Below are 22043 nucleotides of genomic sequence, written 5' to 3'. Positions count from 1 at the left end.
GCTTACGGGGAATTTCAACACTCTAATGATTCGTTTTCTTTTTAAAGAAGTAAAAACTGTAAATTTTTGTTTTAGCGCTTCTTTTCGCAGAAGCCGCTGGAAGAACAAAAATGCGCATTTGCATAAACCGTGTTTCAAGGATTGTTTTGTTTTTCTAGACTCGAAAGGTGAATAATAACTACAAATCGAGACAAAAACGCTTGCCGTCAATTCATTTATTAGGATGGGCCTTTTAAGGGAGACTTGAGGAAGCTTGGAGCTAAAACAGCATGCAAAGTATGATAGACATAAAAATTCCTTGCGCAACATCACAACCAATGGCGACACAACATGCCAGTTGATCGTGTTACTATCCTCCGCTGGGCTCTCTTGTACCGGAGAAGGTCAATTTTAGGTCAAACGTTTTTCTTTTCTTTTTTATCTTTGTTTACGTTTTAATAGAATTTATAATGGTCCAAATGTTTCCAAGTAAAATCGTTGTTCTGCGCTATGAAGCCCCACCAATAGATAACATTAATGATGGAGAAGGTCACCGGGAAGAGAACGCGTGAAACAGAGTCGATTTTGCTGACGGAATTGATGATGTTCCCCTTGGCCAGTGCACGGCGTTTCCGTTTCTACGTAATTTTGAGAATCGGTTAAGACAGATTGAAAAAATATTAATGTTGTAGTAATTGACCTACCGCTCGGAATGAGTCATTAGCAATTAAGCAATAATACAATTGTTTCATGCAAGATGAACTGTGATGACGTCGATTGGTGCGCATTTTTGCTTTGCTGTTTGTTGCACCGCCGTCCTCGTCGTCTTCGTCCGAAATTTCAATGCTAAGTTTTATCTCCTCGAGAATCGCTTGTACATTAGTCTGCAGAAATGTTTTCTAAAAATTTCAATTGTGAAATAACAACATTTCTTTTCTTGTTTATTTTTAGTACCTCTTCGTCGTTGCCGGAAGGTGTGGACGGAGGAACAGGAGGAATAGATGCAACGGGGGCAGCGCTAAACAATTGAGGCAGTTCAGCCCCGAGCTTTTCCCAATCGGCAAAGTCGGTCGTCATTATCCTACCGTCGTCAGGTTCACAGCTAGAGCTTCTGTTGATTTCCATTAGTCTACGATGCAAGACCGAAATCTCTTGCGTCTGATAATTCTCCCCGCTGCCAATCTTTTCAAAAATATTTGAGAGGTAAATGTACCGTTAAAAAGAATTTCAACCCATTAGAGAGGGGAAATTAATATTCGTCATGTTGTTGATGAATTAGGGCACATTGTGTAGTACAGTTTCTTTTATAATGTTTAGTTTTGTGTAGACCCCTTTTATCCGGCAATGTCATTGAGAACTTTTGGGACCAAACATGCTACCTAATGACAGGATGAATAGTCTTTTTTTGTTGTTGTTGGCAGGCATCAAGTAAGAGGCGGATCAATATGACATCATATGCCAAGAGAATTAGACTCACGACCGATGAAAAATGAGCCATTCAATGGCCAATAATGAGAAACGTGCCTTTGAAGTTTTTTCTTCCCCGTCCCGCTGAGGATTATAATGAAGTCTATCGAAAATCGAATGATTGGCTTGAAAGCCGGAAGTTTGCAGTAGTTTCTTGTCACGTTAATCGGTCACGACGTTTAAAGAAAAATTCTCATTCGGCTTTGACGATTGCCGACATTGTGGCTTCAGTCAACCGAACAACCGAATCAATCCATAACCAAACCGGTTCATCGAATCCAAAGGAGCAAAAGCACGAATCGATATAAACGATTGACAGGATGATGGGGTAATTTTCTTTTTTTTTTTTTTTGTATGAGAATTAACATCACCTTTGTGAAATAGTGAACGGATGCAAACTGGATGAGACTAGCCATGCAGTAACCGAAGGTGATGAAAATGAACCAGTCGAGGGCCGTTGCGTAGTGCACTTTGGGTAAGTCCGTCCGCGTGTCGATAGCCAGTGTGCTCAACGTTAGAACAGTTGTGATCCCTTTGACAAACATTGAAAATTATTTGCGACTGGAGAATGGATAAGGCACGGTGTCACTTTGTACACAGATCGATTTTTATTTTTTTTATATCTCATATTTCTTTCAAACAATAATTCCAAATTTACCTAGGTTGATCCTATCACTCGTTGCTTCACGGTTGAGCCAGAATGAGACCCACGACAAAACCACGATGAGGATACATGGTACATAGACTTGGATCAGAAAATATCCTTGCTTTCTGCGCAGATTGAAACTCACTTGGAGCACCGAGTAAAGCTCTGCATTCATCCAGAGACAAAAGAAGTCTGGATATCAGCTTTTTTGTTTTCAGCAAACAATCGATGATACCTCTTTTGCGCGAGATGCTCGCATTACGATAAGGACTCGAGATCAAGTCAAACTGTGAAAGTTCCACGTCACCCAAGAACTTGACACCCTGGTCTTCATCCCACACGTAAATCACGTCATCTTTGGTGTAACTGTCTGTTTAAAGTTAATTTTTCTTTTTAGTTTACATTATTATTCATTATTTTTCTGATATTACAGCTTCCGAGGATGAGTGGACAGGATTGATGATCCATTGGAAATTCTCTCAAGTCCATGGAACATTTGGCTTTGATGGTCAATCTACTCAACATGCAAGAATTCTGATGACTCACATCCAAATCTATACATTTGGTTTATATAATCGAACCGAACAGAATAAAGGATGCTGCCGTCCTTGTTGATGCGCAGCAATTTGTTGGGTGTCGTAATCGTGTGGAGGTAAGATTTTTTCCCGTTATAAATAAAAGTATCAGGCTTCCAAATCCCTTCGAGCATTTTGATACTCAAACTAAGTGTTTCGATGGGACCATTAAAGCTCAAGCGTCGGTCCTGCCAGGACTGTATGAATTTTCATTTCAGATCCATTTAAAGCGCTAGACGTATGAATTAAAAGAACAACAACATACCTGTCTAAAATAACAGTCCATCGAGTAATCCTAGTCGATGATACCAAAAGATGATTAGGTGATGAAACAAACTAAGATGGCAGGTAATATCTGAAAATTGATTTACCATTCGATGTTCAGAGAAGGGACCCATGGATCTAACTAATATATTGCTTTTGACCACAGTTGGTGATCCTGAAAAAGAAATGTAACAGCAAACGCATGGAGCTTTGCAAAATTGTGAAATGGATTAGGAAATTGAAACCTGAATCATAGCCCGGATGATGATTGGAATCATAATCTTTGAGGAGATTTTCCAAAAGTGAAGTTATATTTCGACTAAGAGCCCTCAGAGCGTCATTGGTGCGATTGTGCTGCGGTGTAGGAAGCGAAGACGTCCCCTTTCGCCCTTCACGGTTCTCCTTATTGTTCCTGATCCTGCTTGGACTTATCACCAGCGCCTGGCTTTAGGGATTCGCGCAAGAAACAAAGTAAAAAGATGAGGTCTCGTATGGTGACGAGGCAACTGTGAGATTTTCTCATGTTACTGGGCTACACTTATGTCGTCCCCCCATCCCCCCTCATTGATCGAACGATACCGTTGAAGGTTTCAACAGCTCCCAACTTCTTTTGTCCGGATCACGCCATTCAATGGAGGGCACAAAACGCAACAAAGAAGAAAAAGCGACAAAAAAAAAGGGGAGACTCGTTCAAAGTTCGTGAAAAGCACGGGGCGGTTGCTGACGGCGGAAAACGCATCTAGAGGCACTATTTTCTGCTGAACGCAAGTTCCGGCCAGCTGAGCACGATCATTGTCGTACCTCGGGGAAATCATGTACGACCCATCCGTCCTTTCCGACTCATTTCACATGGTATCAATTTCGCAATTTTTACATCTCATGTGTGATAAATTAATACTTTCTTAATATCCATAATTTATGCATGCTTTACACTCTTTTCCGATGTCTTATTTTTTTTTTTTACTGACTAAAAAAATTAGATCTAGAAAATACTTTGAATATGAAATGTGTTTTTACCTTGTAATTGTTCCGTTTAGGGCGAGGGAAAGCAGCAATGTTAACCTGAAACGCTGCATAACCGAAATAGGCGCGTGTCACCTGCTTTCTGATTCGAATAAAAAATGAGTCTCGAAAGGTTGCGAAGCAGAAGTTAACTGTCCCGTCCAATGTTCAAGAAAAAGTGGGGTGAAAAAAATCTAAAGCCATGCGCAGACGTCCCGCTGACTGCTGCGGTCATCACTTCTAAATAATTGGTGGGTTTAAAAAGGGCGATTTGCTAGTGAAAAATGTGGCGTGACAGTTTTTTTTTTAGTTGGACTGGAAGAAGAAGAGGCGAAAAATGTCATAAGTTAAATTGCTTTCTTTCGCCACCCTTTTCAAGTGAATGAGTGGGTGCTCCAAATAACAGAGTTGTTGAATTCGTGAACAAATTGGAGTGGCCATCGATCCAAGGGTTAACGCCCTTTTTTAATATAGTAGCGGTGAAAAATAAATTTTAATGTTTTAGTTTAAGAGTTATTTGTTGTGCTCCTTCCCTAGTTCTCTGTATCTGGCGTGTTCCATTTCGAGATTGAGTTCAATTTTCAAAGAGGACGGGATCGAATCAGGCGTCCCGCGTCTGCTAGCATTCTTGTCCATCCATCCTAGTGAAATCGCGTTTTATTTTCTTCAAGTAAATAAGGTAACTTGATTAAATTTTTTATCGATCACTTCATAAGCTTTGTTTGCATGTCCCTTGAGTTGAATTGGGTTTTTACGTTTCTAGCATAATTGCGACGATTTCATGGTTCTCTTGGCAGATGGCGTTGTCTTCAATTCGGAAGCTGTATTGTTTACCAAAAGAAGAGAAGAAGAATCAAAGAGCAGCACGTACTTTTCTTGCGATAATCAGCTACTGGTGATGTAAACACGTGATATTTTTTTTCCCTGACTATTGGGTCGAATCGTACGCTAGAGAATGCATCATTTCCACATGTTCGACGACAAAAATCATGTTCCTCCATGGCACAATGACTCGATGGACGTGTCTATCAAAGGTTGTTTTGTGGGTTATGACACAGTTGCCTGTGTCCGAAGGAGCGTTTTGTCAGCACTTATGGTATTAACATTCGTATTGTGCTTATTCAAAGTCGGACGCTTCCATGCTGTACATCATGAGCAAATTCATCATTATGTCATTTTCTACATGGCACTTGTTGAGTGCATTATTTGGTAAATCCTACAATTCAGAAATCATCTCACATCAACACCTCAAATGGCTTTGTTTATTTTATTGCAGTGTTGTTAACTGGATGCTCAGCGGTCACTATCCTGAACTTGATTTGGGTGCCACAGCACTGAAGGTTCTACAACTTGTTACATTGTGCCACTTCCATTGGGTTCAAGCATTCAGGATCCTTCACAGGGAAACCATTGCAAGAACTGTCTGGTTCCCTCTGATGGGTATTTTCTCAACTTACGTAGTTGCTGTTGCAGCGATTGGCATCCTAGATGTGGGACCCAGCTGGACCGAATGCCTCAGTAATAAAATTTCTTATTGCTGCAACATTATGTACTTTAAGTTAACATCTCAATGCTTCTATGGCAGAGCCCTATTGGGTCATGCTCTCAGCAGCAGATTTTTTGGGTGTTCAGCTTTTCTTGATAGCAGGCATCTACATTACCCGAAAAATCAATGAAGTTTCCACCTTAGAGTGTGTTAAGAAAACACAAAAAAGAAATCTCTGGGCAGTAATTTTTGCCTTCGAAGTCTCAGCCATCACTGGATTGGTTTATGATGTCACTATCAAAATAAGTAAGTGAGAGTTTCCCTGTACTTTTGCACCAAATTCTAAAAGAAAAATGTTCATTTTCTTACAGTGGGGGATGAGGTTGTTGGTTGCAGTGGAATATTTGCTCACACCCAGCTTATCTATTCTCCAGTTTTCTTCATGTTCATGATCTTCAAATTTTGCTTGCCAATATGGTCGTTGCTAGCTGTTCTCGAGCCTCTTCCAACCGGCATATCTTATTCAGAAATTTTAGCAACCAGTCACAGTGGCGTATGTTTACATTTAGCAAATTTAATTACAATTGCAAATAAAATAACATTTATTGCTTACAGAGTTTGTCTGGTGCGTGCGGTGGCCACTCGGTTGGTTCGCCTTATCGAGTTTTACGTAGCTACGTCTTTGATGACAACGCACATATTTTGGGTTTGGGGGGTACGTCCCGAAGTCGGAGCAATAGTGGTTCCACCAACTCTGAAAATTCGGAATTCTCCGCACGCCATTTGTTCAACAGTCGTATGATGCCTACGCTCTACATTCCAGGGCACGGGCACATCCTGCCCCCAGCTCCTCGCCCGCCTGCTCAAGGATGGAACAACCCTCGTGACTATTGGCGATCCCGTCAGCGAGTTAGCTCGTCCGGTCAACTATCAGCCATGGTACGAAATCCATCCTTATCCATCATTTCAGAAGAAGCCAATGGCTTGTCGACAGCATCTCAACCACCATCTGATCTTCAACGTACCTCAACACCCGTGCCAAATGGCGGCAATCAAAGTTTGCTCGTCGACATTCATATTGCAGAAGATGAAAGCGTCGAAGAAGAAGATGCGTAACAAATCTCCTTGGCATAGAGAATCTAATTAGTTTATTTTTCAAACAGTTTTTTGGACCGTCGAGTATTTGCGACACGTTCAATCGCAAATACTTAACCTCAAGTTTTTAAAGTCATTTTATTCCTTAGAAAAAAAAAATGTGTAATATTTTGTTCTCTCTCGTCAGACAAAAAGTACCTCTCTAAACGTCGGGATTATTTCCCTCTTTCTTTTGACGAAACCGCTCAGAATTTCGCAGTGTGTACGTTCTGTTGCAATTGCCTTTTTTATAAAAACTAACGAGCTAGTTGTGATAATCCGTAACTTCCTCTTCGTGCGGAATCGCCGAATTTGTTGCTTTCAGTCAAATCGCGATATATGTAATTCCCCTCCCTCGTCTCTCTAGATTCAATTCTCATTTAAACTCGGCCTCTTTACTTCCTCTGTTGTTTACCTTAAATGAATTCGCTGAAATACATGCCGATGCTGGTCAAAGCGTGGTCCCTTCCATCCGTTGGTCACAGATAACAACTTGGTGAGTTTCATCTTCGTTTTTTTGGCCTTGGATGGGATTCTAGTTGTCTAGTCAAGCGAAGACTCGCGTCTACCTTGGTCGGTTACATTCTCTCTTTTTCTCTAGCTACTTTTCAACATACCAGACGTAATTACCGCTTCTGTGACGTTCGGCTGAGCGTCATGGGGGGATGAGCTGCTGCTGGAGTTAGTGGGGGTGAAGAAGATGCGCTGCCCCCTCAACATGTACGCGAAAAAACAAAACAATTCCGACCGCCCGTCGAAGGAGGCTGGTTGGAGGGGGGTGCTGAAAACGACGAAGAGGGTCTGCCGAGGGGTTGAAACAGGTAAAATGGGGTTTCGTTGTGTCTGTTCCAGAAGACAGCATCGGGGGCTTTTGTGCTGGCAGCTCAGGTAGACGATGAGATGAGGAACCTGACTTTGTCGATTTCAATGACAAGTCCTCTCCTCTCGCCTGTACAATCCGCGTTCTTCTTCTTTCGCCGCTCTCCCACACACCACCCGCCGACCTGCAAACGCCAAGGGGGGACACGACAGCCGGACGATGTGCAGTTTTGTAATTGCTCAACAATGTAGAGACAGAAACGAAGGGGGCAAAAATTGAGGGAGAGACGAGACAGATACAAAACAAAAAAGTCAGCAGTATATAATAAGCAAGTACGCGGAAGCATTCAATTACACATGTTATATCCCATTCTCAAGGTCGGCGTACTCTGTAGCCATTGTAGGCTATGTGATGTGCCCAAACAAAATCGCCAATCCAAACAAAACCTGTACACGGCTGTCTCGTTTATGACATATCCAGTTATTTTTGTTGATCGTAATTGAACCGCCTCTCCGCCTTCATGATTGCAAATGACTTTTTTTTTTTCGTGTCTGCGTTTCAACTCTTCCATGACATTTCTTTTTGGTTTAGCCGTCAAAGCTCGATTTTATTTGGTATGTTTACAGCCAGTAAAACGACAGCTAGTCGCGAAAAGGATTTTTGCCCTACCCAACAGAGGTTGTGAAGTCGTAAAAAAGGTTCCAGTCATTACGTTGCATTCGAAAAAACATGAAAGGGATACTTCCTTGCATAAAAAATAACGTTAGGCCATAATATAATAACTGTTTTTGGTATGTGTTTTGTTATTTGTTATTATTTGTTATTATCTGGCAATTAATTTCTCCGTTTTGGATCAGCCAATCGAGTTTGCCAATTCAACGCTAGGTGGCTATTCTGCACATGTGTGAGTCAGTTTTCGAAGAAGAAGGGTTACGCATGGTCGCTCACATTACAAGTTGAATAATGGAACTATTATCTTTAACCATCCGCCAAATTTTCCACAAATGTAATGGAAATAACAGATGGATTAAAAGATGTACAACATTGCAATCAAAATGGCCAAAGAAAAAATGGCTAAAAAACGATGATTTCGTTTTTATGGTGGAACCTGAATCATGTGCTAGATCAAGAGACCACGTTTTGTCAAGGCATATCTTTGATTGAACTCATCTATTTAAATGAGAACCTGTTTTAGTGAATACGTCGAACAATAGATCAGTGTACGAACAGAATCAGTCGATTGACGGTTGAGAGTGCAACATTAAATATTTCAATGTGAGATTGTGCGTCGTTCCCGAGACAGCCACTTGTGTATTTACCCCATTTTGTGTGTGTTCAGTGCTTGTGCGTGCAACTTTGTGCTTTCATCTTGTAACTGGCTCTATGGAAACTGTGAAAAAAACACGAATTTTAAAAAAAGAAACAGAAAAATGCCACCATTTCATTTCCGGAGGACTCGTCATTCCATTGGACGCCGGTTGAGACTGAAAAATGCACATACCAAACTTTCATGTAAGATAGATTTCATGGTGGAACGGCCATGAGGCGAGCTGTGCACGATGTATTAGTCAACAAGAGAAAAATGGCTGGGTGAATCCCGTCTGGCCAACATCTTCTCTTGACTGCTGCTGCTGGCGAATCAATGATTCACCAGAGGACTGTCCAGTTCACGATGAAAGGTTAGATTTTCAGTTCTATATATCTATCTGTCAGTTTGTGATTTGTCTCCGCCCAACGGCGCAGTAGCAATTGAACTAAAAAGCCAAGTAAACCTTGCCTACTATCACGCAATCTCACGTTAGTTTTACCTTTCACCAATCTTGGGCCAGCGTGAGGCCAAAAGCTTCTCGAGCCAATGATCGTGCTCGATGAAATTGAATGTCGATTTCTGAGGGTAGAACAACGATGGCAATCCTCTCGATTCGCTAACAACTTGACAACTGATTTGTTTGTCTTTTGTGCGTTCGACTTTTAGGACAATCAACATCTTCCATACTTGAAAAGGCGAAACATGGGGGGGGGGGGGGGGGGAAACCGATCGATCCGTCTTTCCAACTAACTAACCGAAAATTTACGTTAGATTAGGTTTTTGGTGACTACCCCAAATAATAGACGAAGGAGGATACGTCTACGACAGTTGTACCAGTTGATATAATGACAGGAAGTGTTTTTATTATATTCGATGAGGAGGGTGGGTTTGTTATTTTCTTCTGTGTGTGACGTGTGGCCGAGCATACACACGTATCGCAATGTGAACGTCCATGACGGCTCTCCGTCTTTAGGAAATAAGAAAAGATATTTACGAAGAGATAGCAACCGAAGCAATAGTTTTGGAGTGTAGTAGGGTGGTTTCTATTGCGTTGCCAGAATGTTGTAGGAATACGTGCATTTCGCCCGCGAAGGGGCTGCAAGGGGGTGGGGGAATTGTTGTTGTTGTTGTTGAGAGAGAAAAAAAAAGGACGACTTCTTCTAACCAGAAAATATATAGGCCAAAGTAAAGCAGGGTAAAAAGTCTACCCCGGTGGGTGTAACCTCCTCCCGACCGCGCGTTATAACCGAGAGAAAAAAGAAATTCACCCCCTCCTTTTTTCCCCTTGAAAAAAAAAAAAAAGGCCTGCTGTTGTTATGTGTATGTAACCTTGCGTCAAGGAAACACAAGAAGAAGAAGGGGATTTTTTTTTTTGTGGGGAAAAAAAAAATTTGCCAAAAAAGCCCTGAAGGAAAGAACGTACGAGAGAGAGGAAAGTAATGGAGATAAAATAGCCTTTAAGGTGGTTATTACTTAAGGGGGTCTTCCTCCCCCTTTCCTTAAAACAACAACAACAACCTCAATTTTTTCTTTTCTTTTCAATACGAGTAAAGTAAAAAAAAATAACGGTCAATATTTATTATCGCATACGTTTGATTTCGTCACAGATTAATAAGATCAGTAGTTAAATTCAGTTCATTGGCATTTCGTTACTACTATTATTTATTACGCCTCTATTTTGTTTTTACTGATATGTCTTGTAAGAAAAAAAAAAACGTTTGTGTGTGTGTAACGGCCGAACGTTAAAAAAAAAAAAATCGAGTTTGTAGGGGTGTGGGGGAGATTAAGGTGTGTGCATGTTCGGCTGTGTACCTGCTGAGACGACTTGCCTGTATTTTTTCTATATGTGTACCGAAAGAGGAAGTAGGAGGAAAAAAAAAAAAAAGAAAGAAGATAAGGGATAACACGTCCGACTATAACGTAGGTCTACTTCTATAGTCTTTTGACAACTAACTCTACTATCTCTGTATGTGTGTGTATATTACATTTCTATGGATTGACAGCACTCGTCCCCTCTTAGATATGTTTGAGGAAGCAAACACCTCCCACACCCACCCCAGAAAGAGAAAAAAAAAAATCGTGAAAAAGGGGGCCGAACTATGAAAATGTTGCATATAGGCTCAAGACTTGCCGCTTTGAAACACACTGTGTGTGTGTGTACTAGTAGTAATGCTTATTTGACTCTACTCTGAACGCTTCGGTTTTACGTTCTCAACCAGAAAGGCCCTCTGTTGTTGCGTCGGCGGCTTATTCCGTTTCTCCCTCTGCTTTTTTTTTTTTTTTTTTGCTTTAGTTTATGTCGTCGTCGTTTACTAGTCCGTGTGTGTGTGTGTGTGTGTGTGTACTAGCACGCCGAGCGACGTGAACCGAGGACTCAGTATTTCAGTTGAACGCGTCCGGTGATGATCCATCGGTGACTCCCGAAAAATAATTTTTTTTTTTTGAAATCGGAGAATAAATAAAAATCGTAGTAATATATACATTTTTAAAAAATAGCAATGGATGGAATAAATTCGTGGTTTTATATTTTTAACAGTTTCTATTTTTGATTGTGTTTTGCAGGTCGTAAACACAAAGCAGCGCGTGCAAGTTCGTCTCGGTGATTTCAACACGGGAAACACGAAAGCCGGTGGCGACGTGATGGCAGTTGGCCCATTATCGACATGAATCGGGTAAGTGAAAACATACGAAATATTTCTTCTTTAAACATTGATGGCTGTCAACTTGCTCACCGCTATTGTTGGTTTTTTTTTTTTTCTCTCGAAAGAAAAGCTTTAAATTGATGATTGATTGTAAGAAAGATCAGCTTTTTATTTCTGGTCAGAGATAAAGCTTATCCCTAATCAACGTCTCATTACTTGACACTCGAAAAAAAAAAAAGTATAAATCTCGCTGAGTTTCGGGTAACTGCCCCCCCCCCCCCCCCCCCCCTCTCGTTTTTTGCCGCTGCACCATTCGAGCGTACATAACATACGTAATAAGAACGCAAAATCGCCTAAGGTTCTATCTCATTTTTTTTTTCCTGCCTACTTTTTTGATCCCCTCGTAGTGCAGCTTTTTTTTTTTTTGAAAAATGTCTTGGAAAGAATTAGCGCGTCGGCAGACATACAGTGTCCGATGGTGGGTAACGATAATGTGCGCGTAAAGGAGCCTCTAGGAGGGGAGGGTTGCAGCATAGGCCGAAGGGACTGGAGAGAAAAAGTTTTTTGGAAGGAGAAGAGAGACCACGGGTGGTGGATATAGGCCAAAAAAGCAGGCAAGGGGTCCTCTACTTCTTTTATTTCTTCGTCTTCTTCTTTAACTTGTTATTCTCTCCCCCCACCCCTCTCTCCTTGCACACATATTCTCCCTTGTATACATTTGGCGCTTTCGAAAAGTGGGGCTTGCCATCTAGACTGTGCGCAGCTCTGCCCTCGTGTAACATTGGCAAAAAAAAAAGAAAAAAAAGAGAGAATCTCCAACGATGCTAATTCGTGTAGGGTATCTCGAAAAAAAAAAAAAAGAAACTCCAGCCGCCAGGTGGATTGCGCTGTTTCGGATCAGAGTTCATCCATGCGGATCATAAGCGAGTCTTATTGCGTTGAGGGATAGAAAGGAAAGAAAAAAAAGACAAATGACATCTCTCTATAATTCCCGTTAACGTACTAAAGGGCGGGGGCGGACTCTTTATCTCAGCTAAAGGTCTTAACAGTGTGGATAACTGTACTACTTTTCCTCTTTTTTATTTTCTTTTTCTTGTTGTTACGACGACTAGCCGACAACGACACCTCTAAATAGCCCCGAAAAATGTATCAATGCTCCGCTTGGGTTTCTAGTTCCTGTGAGCACTGCAAAACTATACAAGATCTTGCTTGTTGTTATGTTGTGTGTGTGTGTGTGTATATATTTTAGGCTCTACGCTTCTTTCTTTTTTTTTTAGGGGAAGGAAAAAAATAAGGGGGCCTAGTCAGAGAAACCTTAAAAAGTGCTGGGCCTTTCTTTTTTTTTTTGTTTCTTTTTTCTGAGGGTGCTGATGCCCCTGTGTGTGTGTGTTTTTGACGAAACAGAAATAGCGAAGAACGCGGGAGAGAGGCCTTTCTCTTCGACTTCTTGCGCAAACATTTTCTCCGTTTTTCTTGTACAGTTTTGGCCCCTCTGGTAACGGGCGCTCCTTCCGTCGTCGCCAAGGGGTGCCTATCTTATCGCGTAAAGGTTTTTTTTTGTTTAAGGGTGGAGGGTGGGAGGGAGGAACGTACACGTGGATCACGCTGGAACGGTCGATTTCAATAACCCGCTTCGTTAGTTCATTTTTGTTTTCTTTTTTGGTATTTTTATATCTGATCAATGGCAATTCGCGCACGTTGATTGTTGAAAAAACTGTATTCAATTGTTTGATGAAAAACTATTATTTTAATGGGTAAATCAATAACAATGTTGCGGTCGGCCGACAACACGAGGGAATGGGTGTTTTAAGGAAGAAGAAAAATGTACCCAATCTTATCTTTCAAACAAAAATTTTTTTCCTTTTGTTTGTTATGTCGTTCTTGCATCCCCTCCGTCTCTCTCGTTGTCGTTTGTGTCTATTGGGTTCCAAAGTTCGTATTTGCCCAAGAACGGGAAGGGGGGGGGGGGATTGAAGCCGCTCGTTTTTGAACTCGGGGCACCCATCGAAATTTCTTGTTAACAAAGGTGCAAGATGACTGAAACTTTCATTTGTTTCCATTTCATCAGCGTGACTCGGACGTCGTTTGCCCATCACTTTGCTCCGAACCCAAAAGATAACGAGATATCATTCATTTTTTTTTGTTTTGTTTTAAAATTTGTTTTTATCGAAATGGGTCAAGGTTTATGGTTTGAAAAACGTAACTAATTTCAGCTGCTTGCTGCTATTTAGTATGACGTACAATGAATAAAAAGGGGGGGGGGGGGGGGGGGGGGAGGGGGTAGTAGCAACTGCTGGTTGTTGTGTGTGTCAATGAGACGAAGGTTTAGCTCTGCTTTTCTCTGAATAATGAATGAAACTCTGCGCTCTCCTGAACCACGAGGGAGGTAGGCCTATTGAGAGTTTTATATATATATAACCAAACAGACACACACGTACAGCGCGAGAGAGAGAGAGACTGGTGAAAATAAAGAGGAAATTGTATGATAAGAGATCGTCATCCGGTATAGGCCTACTCACCGATGCACTGAGCTTGTTAAATAGTGAAAAAGGAGAAAGGGACAGTTGCAGAGTGCGTGGGCGGTGGTCGTGGTGGCAGCGGTGAATGGTATCAAATGGGAGGGGGTAGGTGGAAGGGGGGGGGGTAGGTAGGCCTACCAATATCTCCCTAGGTTTTTTTTTTTTTTTTTTTCTATCTCTTAGCAACGATCGATACAGAAGGTAAGAGTTGCGGAACTGTTCTCGTTACAGAACTGGCCGTTGCGTTTGATGTCACTTGCGGATGCATAGACACACACACACACACATCGAAGCTAGGGACACACACACGCTTCATGCATTCGTTATTAGGCCCAACCCAACATCTAAAAATCCATCTAGTTTTCCTTTTATTATTATTATTATTATTTTTTATTTTTTTTTCTCTTCCTACCTATCATGGAATAACGCACGCATTTTTAGGAGATGTTTGGGAGGAGTGGGAGAGTAACAGAGGGCTATCGATGGTTTGTAATGCGCAGCATTTTGAAAAGAGGATCAATTTTTTGTTGTTGTTTGTGGTGTACGAATGAAGAAAAGAAATGTTTACTAACACGGGACAATCTGCTGATTAGCAAAGCCGAGTTCCGGTTTCCAAGTTGTCTTTGAAATCTCTCTCTCGCTCTCCAGCGGAGGGTACATCATCCCCATGTTTGAATAGAAGGATTTCAGTTCTTTTTCCCCCTTTTTCAATGGATGGAAAAGAACCCGCGACGTTTGTTACATAAGAAGGACTAGGAAAAGGGGTGTCGTACGAGCCGCGATCTGCTGGTCAAAGAAAATTCTTTATGGATTTACGAGTTTAGAAAATAAAAATAAAAAAAGGGGGGAGGGGAATACCCATTGCGGCAGTTTACGGAATGCTATTCAACTCTTTTATACCAAACCGGAGAAACTCTTTGGTGTATATAACTCTTACGTCCTTTTTTTTTTTGTTTGGGTGAAAGCCTTTTTCGCTCTGCTTCCTCCCTTTTTTTTTTTCATTTTTCACGTGGTTCTTCTATAGAAACACGCCGTGTTGTGTCCCTCTTCGACATCAAAGAGTTTTGTAACATCTGCCAATGATGACCTAACCGGCTGCTCTTGCGTCTGTCGTTCCTCCTTTTTTTTTCCATTATTGGATGTTGTTAGATGTGGTGGGGGGAAAGATTGGACGATCAAAGGCTCCCTTTTTCACGAAAGAGCGATGTAAAAGAGTTTTGGGAACATTTCATTTTTTTTTTTAGTGGTTAAGTTTTGTGATTAGATCGTTCGTTGACCCATCGCATTTTATTTTTATTTTCTGGGTTGTTGACTTTTTACCTGGTTTTTGTTTTTGTGTGGATCGAGTTGCTACCATATTAGAAAATGGGAATAGGATCTTTTTTTTTTTTTTTTTTTTTTTTTTTTTTTACCGGATGCGTAACTCGACGCATATCCCTATACGTTTTCCGTTAGGCATCGCAATGATGATACCGAATCGCTTGTTCATTAAATGTTTTTCGATCGAGGAGGCCTCGAGGAGGAAACGTTGGGAGATTTTTTTGTTTTCAGTTCCGACATGGAAAACGAGGGGAATGGGGGTTCTTTTAAAGGGACGATTTATGTGAGAAGAATTTTTTTAAATACATAAATTGACTCATTCAATGCGATAGATTGTGCGTAAGGGTTTTCAACCTCCACCTGGGCGCGTAGGACCTTTAGCAGAAAGGGGTTGGCGAGTTTGAAAGCTATATTGCACAACAGGGGTGTTCCAGTCAAGCCCTTTGATGTCTTCCATACAAACCCCTCCCTTCTGAACATTCAATCCTTTTTTCTTTTGCTTACCTTCTCAACTTTTTCGGACTTGATGTGTAACAAAAACCTTTTTCCTTTCCTTTCTGGTAGGCCTTCGTTTTGATTCATTTCTGCATCCACAAATCCATACGTTTCGATTCATCTCCTTTTTAAGGGGCTTCTCTTTAAAAGATAAATGCAACCACAGCTGTTGCAATATTTTTTCCTTTTTTTTTTTTTTTTTTTGCTATTCAATTTTTATTTGATTGAGTTTTACATTTTTTGGGGGTTTTAAAAAAAAATGGTCGAATTTCATACCAACATATTGGCGTTTTTGTTTTGTTTGGAACGAAAGCAGATGTTGAGTCATATGGAATGTGCGTGTTTAGTTTGTTACCGATATATTTTCAATTGAAAAAAAAAAAATGAAATAAAACATTTTGTTTTCTTGTATCCCCCGTTTGGAGGCTTGAAAAGAACATGTCCATCACCATTCAAACAATCCCGTTGTTGTGTCTGATTTCAGTCCATTTTTTTTTTCCACAACTGATTCCATTCTTTTTTTTTATTTTTTGACCGTTGCACTTTCCGATTTGGCGTCCATCTGAAAAATCTTGTGGAATGTCTGGACAAAAATCTCTTTTCTTTTTTTCGTTTTGCGTCGGTTAAGAAACAAATACGATTACCATGGTAACGCTAGACAAGTGTACAAAGGTTTACTTTTGATAAGTCTCCCACCCCTTTTTTTTTTTTTTCCTTGTGTAATCTCTGTTAATTTGGCCAAACGGTCACGCGGAAAACAGACGCAAGAGTTGAGTCATCTGACGAAACAAAAACTTGAATTTATCTCGTGAGTTAAGATGCAATATTCACCCGACCCGATAATGAATCTTTCCTTCATCCGTGATTGCGTCATTTATGAAAAGAACATGCCAAAAAGATCGATTCCTTTTGTTTTTTAGTTTTTTGCTCTTTAATCTTTGAAGAAAACTATTTCAAAGCGGTTTGCTTTATCTTCTTTCATTTTCTCGTGTTTTTTTTGTTTTTTTATAAAAGCGGGTCAGTAGAGACCGTCTGATCCCACTCGTTGGGCACACACGTAATAGGTTACTAGTCGATTCATTTCGGTGTTGTTCGTTTCTCGTCTTTGGTCAAGTGGCAATCAGCACCATCCGATTTGCGTGGTGGTGGGTGCATCAAGAATTCTTTCCCCCCCCCCTTTCCTTTCTTTTTTAACACCGAAAAAGACGTCCGGGGCGTGTCTGTGTCGTCGTCGTAAATTCTTTTTGCCTGGATATATACGCCGAATCCATTTTCGTTTTTCTGTTGCGGAAAAAAAAAAGGTAAAGAAAACCTTCATTTACATTACACAGATGTGAATAGCCTATTTTATTTTTACATCTTTGTGTTACCTTTTCTTTTCTTTTTTTTTTCAACCCCTTCGTTATTTTATTTTTTTTTACCCATTTAACGAGTTCAGGTACAGGGTAAATGGCGCTTTTGTGTTAAAAAAATAAATAAAATAAAGAATAAAGAAAGCTGTGAAAAAAATGGAAGGAAATGAGATGGTGGCAAAGGGCGATTGGAAAAATTGGCAGTAAAAAAATTTCGGGTTTTTGAAAAGAAATCCCCCCCCCCACCCTTTTTTTTTTGCCGATTTTTGTGTGTTTGTACGTGGGGGCGGCAACGAGGGGAAATGCAGTAAAAAAAACAAAAAAAAAACAACCTGACTCGTTACACTTATTTCCGTTAACTTTGAAAAGCCCCTATTGTTAGTTGAAGAGAGGTAAAACAACGGCAGCAATAACAGCAGCTTGGCATCGCTACTCGAGTGTAATTCAATCACAGACGTAAAAATAAGACGGAAGATGTTTCTGGTTTGTTTATAAAAAGAGAGGCGAGAAGATTGTATTTCTACTAGTCGTAAATTTCAAACCAACTCCGCCTCTTCATCAGCGATTGAAAATCGATCGAGACGATTCTTAATTGGCTTTTTACTTCTTTTTTTTTTCTGGGCATGGGGGAGGTGTTTTTTTTTTTTTTTTTCGTGAAACAAAAGAAGAGTTTAGCCCTTGGGTGGTTCGAAAGAAACTCTGCCCCAACTCATTAACACTGTCCAAAAGCGTCAATTACCTCTCGGCTATAATTATAGTCGTAGGCCACTCGTCGATTGTTGTACGTAGGCAAAGAGAAAATACATTTAAAAAAACAAACCAAGGTGTTAGAGACTCCTACTTCTATTTTGTGTTTGTGGGAAGGAAAAAAAAAATTGAGCGTGTGCTATCGAATAGCACGTGTTTTTTGTGTAGGACAAAAAAAAAGACGGGAGCGCGTGCGTGTTTTTTTTTTTTTTTTCTTGTTACATTTTTTTTCAAACTTTTTTTTTGTGTGTGTTCCCCTCGGCTCCTTTTGACTCGCCAGGAGAGCTCGTCGTTTTTTTTGTGTGTGTGTGTGTGTGATGTAATACATAACAGAGTGCCCCTCTCCCCTTTCATTTGTTTTTTTTTTTTCTTTTTTTAAGAGGGGCATATAAATAGAAAAAAAAAACAGAATGGAAGAGGAAAAAAAAAACACGAGAGGGATTCCCCCTTCAGGATTCCCGTGTCCTTGAATGTGACGTCACCATCGTGTTTTTTTTTTGTTTTTTTATTAATGAAAAACGAAAAAAAAAAAAAAAAATGGGCCGTTGGAGAAACAGAAATTGGGAAATGTGGTTTTGGTTAAATAGCAAGGATTCGTGAATGATTTGTGTGAATTGATGATAACGATTCAAAAGAAATTGGACCCGTGAACTTTTTCGTTATCGCCTTGCATTTTTGAATTTAGTTTTTGTTTTTCCTGTTGTTGCCCTGATGTTATTTTTGGATTTTCTTAGAGTCGATAAGCGTTCCTATTCACCTTTTTGCGGCAATTTTGTCATGCATTTCATCGCCATTTGACGATTTACGTTGATCTTTTTTTTTTATGATTGAGCCGTTGTATAAAATCATTTTTAAAAACGGATGTTTCGATCATGCCAAAGTTCGCTTTTATTGCGTAGATAAAATTCCTTTGTGCGTGTGGATATTGTGTCTAGAAAATGTTAAGATGTACTTTATCTCGACATTACGATGCGGATCTCGAAATGGCTTATGCAACCTTTGCCTTTTTTTCCCAAATGTCATCGTTTCAAAGGTCCTTGCATAAAAATTCTTTTTCAATCGCACGATTCGCTTCGTCATTGTGACTTTGTCGCCCATCGTAACGCGTGCAATCATTTCCTCATTTTTCCCGCGAAATGCAATTGCGACTAACGCCTCGTTAAACACCGAAAAAATCGTCAGCAATAAGGAAAAAAAAAAAAAAAGAAGCAAATCTATTTTCGAATTTTGGGAAAGGTCTCAATGTCTCTGCGTCTCGGTTCGTGAGGGAAGCGGAAAAACAAGGAGAAGGGTGTAGTTAAAACGTGCACTGTCGAGGGTGTAACGAGGAGTTGGGTGAACTTGACACGTGTGTGTCTCTAAAACCCGCACTACCGCAACCCCTACCCCCCTAAAAAAAAAAAAAAAAAAGTTGCGTTCACCGCCCTTATTTTGGCGCAACAGTCTAGAAAATAAAAGGGAATGTAGGTCAGAAAACAACACGTCGGCGGTTCCCCGGCCAAAAGCGGTTCAGTTTGGAACATACCCCCGCACACCCGAAAAACTATGTAACATGCAACGCATAGTTTGAAAAAGAAACGCTCCGGAGTCAAGAGCCGGCCAGGAATCTCTTCTTGGTCGACGTTTTTCTTTTTTTTTTTTTTTTTTTTTTTTTTTAAAGGGCAAAAAGAAAAAAAAAAAAAGGAACATTGTATGTTGTTATGCTCGCGCCCTCTTGCAAGAAAAATTGTTGCCTCTTTTTTTTTTGATATTTTTCGTGTTGTTACATTCAAACACGAGAAAAATCCCTCCAAACCTTTCTTTCGGGTGGGGGGTGGTTTCTATCCCCCCCCCCCCCTGTGCTTTTTCTTTAGGCTTTCTCTTTCAGCGCCCTTTCTATTTATCCCGCGAACCTTCCTCGTTCCCCTTACGTTGAAGTAAACAACATTTTCTCCCGGATAACGGCCACTTTTTTTTTTTTCATATGGGATAAGCGAGAGATGCAAAAATATGCGCAACAATCCATCGTACGTTTCTCTCTCTTTCGCTAGAAAAATCTTGGGTTTGGGGTAGAAGGGTCTGCTCATCTATAACTCGGCGATGCATATCATCTTCTTCTTCTTCTTCTTTTGAGGGGTTGCGTCATCATCATCGCTGTTGTTTTGCCCACAGTTTGGGCATAGCTGTACAAGGGTAAAATAGACACAAATATATATAAGGGCCGTTATGAGATAAACATCATTTTTCTATGTCTGTTGGTCATTCGTTTTTTCTTCAACATTTTTTGAAAATAGGAAGAAGGGAGGACTATCTCGTCTGTCACGTCATCAGCAACTAACTGCATACCCCCCCCCCCCCTTATTTAGAAAAAAAAAAAAGAATTTTTTTTTTCTGGTTATGGTTAACGTCCTTATTTTGAGGATAGAAAACAAAAGAGATCGTTAGATTGTTTTTGTGATCCTTTTCTTTTTCGCCATGTTTGGTCCAGTTCTACGTTGAGATTTTCAAAAGAAAGAGACTTCCACCTGATATTTTTATTTGCCTTCCACTTTCTGCTTCAAAAATGGGTTGCTTGGGAACTTTGGTCGGTGTACAATTCCGAAGCGGAGGGAGTTATAAGACGACCCGTTTAGAAAGGTCGGCCCTTCTTTTAAATTGCCTTCTTCTCTTTTAGCGAAAAAAGAAATCCTTTTTTTTTTTTTTTTTTTTTTTTAATTTTTTGCAATAGATGGTTTTTGACCCATCGTCTCCAGTACTTGAAGGAACTTTTTTTTTATGATTATGTGTCTCGTTTAAACTTGTTGTGTCGCAGCTTGATGACTCTCTTGTCGAGCCTCTTCTTTCTTATATTCGCTAGTACGCACTTGCGCATTGGCCGCCATGATATCTATTTTAACAGCTGGGTTATAAGAAGGAGACGGGCTTCTTTCTTTTTGTGTGTGTGTGTGTGTGTGTGTGTACCCCTCTGATTTTATTCTTTTTTATTGACTTGTTATGCTGGCCCAACTTCCGTCTGGGGGCAACCTCTTTTTCGCACAAACAAAAATAACCTGTCGATGGGTGAATGTGTAGAAGAAAAGAGAACATAGTTTGTCTGTGTATTTTGACCCATTCAGGCTTTAACTTTTATTATTATTATTATTACAGTTTTCAATGGTTAAGAAGAAGCCCTTTCTTTTTTCTTTGCTTCTTTGGCTCCATCGTATCTGATTTCAGTCCCGACATCGTTCACATAGACGTAGAAATAGCTAGACCTATTTTTTTTTTTTTGTGTGTGTGTGTGTCATTCATTATGAGCTATTTATTTCGAAGATGAAAGAATAGAAGAAGCCATACTTTGTTATGCTGTTTACCCCATCGGCTATTTTTTGAGGGGGGGGAGGTTTAAAGGCAATTGGTGTTCCCCTCGTTACGTCCTTTTCGATTCATTTGCCATTCGCTCGGGATACATCGAAGGCTTCTCTTATTAGATTGGGCCCTAGTTACCTCTTGGCTTAATGTTTTTGTTGTGTCGCGGAGAGAACCTTGAAAACGGCGATTATTAATTGGGACGTATAGATTCATAATATCGTTTGACACGTGAAATGTGAGAATGAAACAAAAGTCATCGTAATTTGCTGCCAGCATTTAAGTGTTTAACATTTGACACCCAAAGTGTTTCTCAAAGTCTTAATTTTTATTTATTATTATTTTTTTTTTTCTGCAAATTCATCGAGCGTTAAAAAACACAACGGGGGATCCCTTAGTCTTCCGACTGTTGTTTCCCTTTATTTTTTTTACGAGTCGATTCTCATTTCTTATTTTCTTTCCTTGTTGTTTCCATAGTCAAAGGAGAGAAAAAAAAAAAAAAAAAAAAAAAAACGGAGCCTCCAAATTGTCTCATCGACAGGCAAGACGATATAACAAATGACCCCAATGTTTCATGCTGACTTTGGAAAGAGAGTCAACAACAACAAGACACAAATGGTGCAAGTGCCTTTTTCCTGTACACTCTCTCGCCCCGCTTCCATCCCCATCATCCAAAAGGAAAAGGGCACCAGAAGAAAAAAAAAAGTTATTATACATACAAGGGAACTAGGGAAAAAAAAAATAAGCAAAGCAAAAATGAAAGAAAGAAAAGGGCTGCCGTCGTATTTGATGCGAAAACAGTAGAGGCCTTCTTCTTCTTGTCTTTCTGTTTTTGCTGCCTCTCTTCTTTAGCAGCACACACAAAAAATTCGGGCCGCAAGGAAAGAAGAAGGGGGGGGGCGCGCGCAAAACAACAGACACATCAACAAAGCTTTTGACCCATTTAAAAGCCATTTGCA

General features: G+C 40.3%; 2 protein-coding genes across 3 annotated transcripts; one reads left to right on the top strand and one right to left on the bottom strand.

Annotated features, from left to right (window-relative positions):
• Positions 1–367: 367 nt before the first annotated feature.
• Positions 368–4090, bottom strand: LOC130687169 (gamma-aminobutyric acid receptor alpha-like). Of its 2 annotated transcripts, none has more exons than XM_059495182.1 (12): positions 3949–4090; positions 3177–3376; positions 3039–3106; positions 2933–2962; positions 2674–2864; positions 2524–2606; positions 2328–2462; positions 2105–2257; positions 1818–1978; positions 934–1161; positions 684–878; positions 368–617 (listed from the first exon to the last, which is right to left on the bottom strand). In XM_059495182.1, exons 1-12 carry the CDS (start codon positions 4005–4007, stop codon positions 435–437), a joined length of 1686 nt encoding a protein of 561 aa, XP_059351165.1. In that variant the 5' UTR covers positions 4008–4090; the 3' UTR covers positions 368–434. The 2 variants fall into 2 exon arrangements, with proteins under 2 accessions (XP_059351165.1, XP_057366293.1); XM_057510310.2 differs by having other exon boundaries at positions 684–863.
• Positions 4091–4706: 616 nt separating this feature from the next.
• LOC130687174 (uncharacterized) lies at positions 4707–7009 on the top strand. The gene is made up of 5 exons (XM_057510317.2): positions 4707–5142; positions 5210–5451; positions 5519–5725; positions 5791–5972; positions 6035–7009. Exons 1-5 carry the CDS (start codon positions 4889–4891, stop codon positions 6533–6535), a joined length of 1386 nt encoding a protein of 461 aa, XP_057366300.1. The 5' UTR covers positions 4707–4888; the 3' UTR covers positions 6536–7009.
• Positions 7010–22043: the final 15034 nt, after the last annotated feature.

The sequence above is a fragment of the Daphnia carinata genome, chromosome 4 (assembly GCF_022539665.2).
Source record: "Daphnia carinata strain CSIRO-1 chromosome 4, CSIRO_AGI_Dcar_HiC_V3, whole genome shotgun sequence".
Taxonomy (NCBI): Eukaryota; Metazoa; Arthropoda; class Branchiopoda; order Diplostraca; family Daphniidae; genus Daphnia; species Daphnia carinata.
Note: the sequence above shows the minus strand (reverse complement) of the source record. Positions and strands in the feature narration are given on the sequence as shown.